General features: G+C 37.4%; 1 protein-coding gene across 1 annotated transcript; it reads right to left on the bottom strand.

Moving 5' to 3' along the window:
* Positions 1-825: 825 nt before the first annotated feature.
* LOC111409391 lies at positions 826-1,871 on the bottom strand. The gene is made up of 3 exons (XM_023039444.1): positions 1,770-1,871; positions 1,546-1,668; positions 826-1,299 (listed from the first exon to the last, which is right to left on the bottom strand). Exons 1-3 carry the CDS (start codon positions 1,869-1,871, stop codon positions 826-828), a joined length of 699 nt encoding a protein of 232 aa, XP_022895212.1.
* Positions 1,872-5,332: the final 3,461 nt, after the last annotated feature.

Genomic DNA, 5,332 nt, shown 5'->3' with positions numbered 1-5,332 from the left:
ATTCTTTGTGCACAACCATAGTTCGCTGCAAAGGTCACATGCAACTGGAAACAGGTCACATAAGAGGTCACCGACCAGGTCACAGTTTGATGTATATTGTTCATATCACGAACAACTGGAAACAGGTCATAGCAGAGATCACATGTTCCAAATTCTTATGCACAGTCTCTTGCCAACGGGTCACGGTACGGGTCACATGTCACATAAAAGGTCAACTAACATATCACAATAAGTATAATATTCTTTGTGCACAACCATAGTTCGCTGCAAAGGTCACAGGCAACTGGAAACAGGTCACAGTAGAGATCACATCTTCCAATTTCTTATGCACAGTCTCGCCAACGGGTCCCAGTACAGGTCACATGTTAAATAAAAAGTCACCGTAAATGTCGCAATAAGTATAATATTCTTTGTGCATAACCACATTCGTCACAAGTCAATGTTCCAGGTTCACATAACAGCTAACGGACCATTTTTTCCCTGTGACACCCCACACTCGTTTATTATGAAGTGAATGTAACAACCCCCTCGGTGACAATTCGCATTGTAATGGTCACAACACACGTAACAGGTTCTTTTAGGCTATACCCAATCCCCACCTATCATGTTTGCTTGTATTTAAAAATGTGTTCATGTGGAAGGAACATTACAAGTACAATAGTAAAACATCCTTATTATAAGGTTTGAACTTGGAAATGATGTTATTAAATAAATATTTGTGTCCTCTAACAAATTTTGTCCGATATTACATTCAAACAATGAATGAAAAAGTAAACCAACTGTCTTGACAGAACCAAACTGTTGCAAGTTTCGTGATATGTATCATCAGTCGACTTCCTTATCTTTTTTTTGTTTTTTCGATTGAATCTGACTTAATGGAACCAAACTGCTACAAGTTCTGTGATTGTGACCACTTTCATCACAACGACCGCATTTGACAGTTATGTTATCTTCAACTACAAATCTAAACCTCTTCTCAGTAGGCCTTCCGCAACTTCGCTTTTGATTAGATGGTAACACGACTATGTTCTCGAAGTCTTTGGGCACTATCCATTCATTTGGATTTCCTACAAAGAAAACAATTTCGTTGTAAGTATTCTTGTATGCTTCTCTCGTGTAATAATATGAACAAAACTCATATGGATCCATCTTCGCACTTGCAACGACAGCCAGAGCGTGTGGACAGGGTAGTTGATCAACTTGAAGCTTCCTACACGTGCATGTACATCCTTCTATATCAACAACAAAAGTTAAATTTTCATAGCTGGCTAAGAACATTGCCTGATTAATACGCGCAACCTACAATCAAAAAATAATATAACAATGTCACTAAGAAGTTGGCCACAACGAACAAGTTACAGGTCACAGATAACATTTCAGGCACAAATGTTGACATTACCCTCAAGTTTCTCATATCCGTGCTTATTTTCCTCATTTGCTTCTCTCATACTTGCTTGACAAGGTTGTGAAAATGGCTTGTGCGGGTTTCCGATGTCTACAAAATCATGACTGTATGATTTGTCGCAATGACTCCAACAAAGCTACAATGGAATAGTTCTTAGCAGATTTTGTGACCACATTAACCGACTCTACTATATTCAATGTCATTGTAGAATATCGATTCATTGGCATGTGGAATCGTGACCATTTAGTGGGTCCAACATCGTCCTACAAACATAAACACGATTATCTGTTAATGATATATTTCACAATATTGTAATAAATGTATGCACAAGAATATAACTTGGTGGTACTATGTAATATATTACCAAGTAATCCCTTATCTTTCCATTAATCACGTCGAGTTGTTGCATGTTATATTCGTATTCTGACAACGTGTAGGCACGAACAGCTGAATTAAATGTTTGCATTATATTTTTACCCGTTTTTTCATAACGTGACTTCAAATTTTGAAGTAGATGATACGAACAAATTCATTGACATGTTTCTGGATACATCTTCTCAATAGCATTTTTGATACTATTATGGCGATCCAATACGAAGCACAACCCTTCTCTATAGCCGTACGCCTTCCTCAAGTTTTCGAAGAACCATGTCCACGAGACATCATTCTCACTATCCCCAATCCCGAAAGCAAGTATGTATATGCTACTATTTGCATCTTGTGTACATGCCGTAAATAACGTCCCACCATAGTGTCCATTTAAGTACGTGCCATCAACCACAAAAACTGGCCTACAATGTCCTCAACCTCGAATTGATGCGCCTAGCGCCTTGAAGCAATATTTGAACCTATTGTGACCATCAAGCTCCAGATCTGTGACCGTTCCAGGATTTGTATGTTGCAACATGGCAAAGAATCTTGGTATATTATTAAAAGAATCTGTTGGATCACCCCTAATCAGTTTCAAAGTTTCCTCCTAAGACCTCCACACTTTCACATAATTCAACGATACTCCATACATATGCAACACGTCATTACGTATATCATTTGGGGTATACAGAGTGCGTGACGATGTGTACTTGTATGTTATGCAGTGCAACACAAGTGCTTTTGTTGCTTGCCTATGAAAACCAAGTACAATGTTAGAAGCACATCTGTGACCTTCTACAATATGCCTAATTTCAAACAAGTCCGTTCTAGCCATCCTAGATGCTCTACAAATCCAATCACACTCGTCATGTGAACACTTGACAAGATAGTCCTTCTTATCTGATCGAACAACCACATATTCAAACATGTTTTGGATCGCATAAAGGGACAAGCTCGGCTTCATGATCTCTTTATTACGAAAAACCTTTCCCATCTCTACATCCCTAGCATTGGCGACCGATACAACCGTGACCTCATGCTCATAATTGTCACACAACGGTTCTATTATCGCCCCGCATATATATGATGACATATCCATCAATGAAAATTTTGATCCATTGGGTTCCACACCAAATGGTAACATTGCATTGTTCTGTTGGCTATCTTCTTCCGTGACCTCAATGATGATTGGATATTTGGATGGGTCACGATCCATATCTTTCAACGTCATGTATGACAACACATTATTGTCATTCTTGATCACAATTGGAGGCAGTTCACTATTCAAAACATACTTCATTGTGACTGCCACTTCAGTGGGATCCAATCCAATCTCGACCATAACTGTATCCACCAGTTGCATGTACGCGCAATTACGATCGATTAAGACCAACGAAGGCTCTGAGCCATTCAATAGGCAAACATGTATGTATCCCATTTCTGTAACATCAACTAGAATAATGTCAATTACAAAACAAGGTTTAGGTCACAACTAATGAATACACAGATTATGACACGGAGTCACATTTTGCGGATAACAGCAAATTCGTCATTGGAACAGGTCACGGCATCATGTCACATATGTGTCAAAGTTTCAAATGGAGCACAATACGATTATTACAACAAATATGTAAAAGTTTCAAATGCAAATGGAGATCAGGTCAGAGCATCAAGTCACAGATATTGAAAAGAAGTCGCAATACGTAGATGAGAGGAAATGCGTCACCAATTCTAATGCAATTAAGATCACAGTCATAATTCACATATAACAGCGATTGCATCGCAGTGGTTATCAGGCAGTAAGCGGATTGTGAGATTAATTGAATTTCAATGACATACCCGATAAAAATCGAAACCCCTAAATTCAACGACGACTGCTGAATTAGATGATGTTCGGACGAATCCGTTGACTAATCTGCTGTTACGCGATCGTCTTTCCCCAACTGTGACCTGGATTATACGATCAACGTTAATCGAAGGAATTTCGTTAACAAAAAAAAAAAGCAAATTCAGTTTTTTTGTCGTCAGCTTGGAGATGAAACATTTTATTTCAGGGATGTGAATTTGTTATGATACAGACTGGCGTTGATGGAGATACGTGCATTGATGGAGATACGTTCCTAGTTTTTAGGAAACTGGTTTGGAAAGAGATTTTGACGTACAGTTGTTTATAAAATTTGATATCAGAAAATGTAAACATGTTACCTTATTTTTGAATTAGGCCAAAGTTACTATCGGTATTATGAATTTTTCCCTTTGTAGAATGTAGTTAATAAGATAACATGGGCCAATTATTTGGCCCATTTCAATTTTTTGTTTTTGATTTTTTTTTTTAATAACTCTGGTTGCTGACATATTGTTAAATGGAGGGTGTGGCCCAAAATTCCAGTGTAGGCATCGACTTAGTCTTTCATCAGGTCAGCCCATGCCTAAATGGGCTTTAAAGATCTATCTACTCGTCCCGAACATCTCTCCTTCATTATTCTTGTATTTTTGGATGGTGATATTCATTAAAGGCGGATATGATTCCATTTGGTTCTGATTCCAAGAGAATCAAATCGAACCATAAATCAATTTTTTTTTTATCACCACAACAAAAAAGTGCTTTTACAACAAGTAAAAGGCAACATTTATCAATTAAATGTTGCTAAAAGTGTCTATTACAACATTGTAATAAGTGAATGTTGCCATTGGTGTTAATAATTAAGATTTGACAACATTTTTGAAGTGAATGTTGCTAATATCACAGTTTGCAACGTTTATTTAGTATTGCGAATCTTTTTATATTTGCAACGTTTTTAAAACGTTGCGAAAGGTTCAACTTTTCGCAGTGTTTAAAAAACGTTGCGAAAAATGTTCTTTTGCAACGTTTTATAAACACTGTGAAAAGTTGAACCTTTCACATCGTTTATAAACGTTGCAGAAGGTTAAAAATTAAGGTGAGCCTCTTTTTGTTTTAAAAAATGTCAGGCCCAATAGGTTATCCAATCCAAAAAAAAACTCCAAACCCTTCCATTTCCATATTTCCCCCAATCCAAGAAGCTGGAAGGAAAAACGCAAACTGCAAGCCCTTCCATTTCCATTTGAAGCAGAAGCGAGAATCTCCGTGGCGGAGAAGCGTGTGCGAAGTCATGGACGAGAAGCAGAAGCACCAGCCTTTGTTAATCCGTGGTGTTGGAGCATGTGTATTTTTCTTCAACTTTGACAGGTTGTTTTCTTCTGCCTTTGTTAATTTGTGTGTATAACATGCCATTTTTTATTTTTTTTTGCAAAATACACATGTCATTTTCTTCCGCCTTTGTTTATTCACATGTTCTCAATGCTATATAACATGTTATATTCATATTCTTAATGCTATATAACATGCCATTTTTTTTATGATTTTTCTATTTCTTTATATAGAGTTTGACATTTATATTGACCTGTCAACGTGCGAGTCTATGGACATTGACGGTACTAGTATGACTAAAGGCAGCTCTTGTGGGCTGAAGGAAAATGGCATGCCCCTCTATCCTGTTTCTCTTTATTATTCGGGTGAAGGTCTTCCATATGCTCCTG

The sequence above is a fragment of the Olea europaea genome, chromosome 14, assembly GCF_002742605.1.
Source record: "Olea europaea var. sylvestris chromosome 14, O_europaea_v1, whole genome shotgun sequence".
NCBI classification, from domain to species: domain Eukaryota; kingdom Viridiplantae; phylum Streptophyta; class Magnoliopsida; order Lamiales; family Oleaceae; genus Olea; species Olea europaea.
The sequence above is the reverse complement of the archived record's forward strand: the minus strand, read 5'-3'. Positions and strand labels throughout refer to the sequence as shown.

Excerpts from the sequence above, each read along its gene's own strand:
- LOC111409391 (XM_023039444.1), bottom strand. The coding sequence starts at position 1,871 with ATGCAAACATTTAATTCAGCTGTTCGTGCCTACACGTTGTCAGAATAC. Across the intron at positions 1,669-1,769 it reads GAAAGATAAGGGATTACTTG|GACGATGTTGGACCCACTAA; the intron begins GTAATATATTAC and ends TTATGTTTGTAG. Across the intron at positions 1,300-1,545 it reads CTGCTAAGAACTATTCCATT|GTTGCGCGTATTAATCAGGC; the intron begins GTAGCTTTGTTG and ends TTTTGATTGTAG.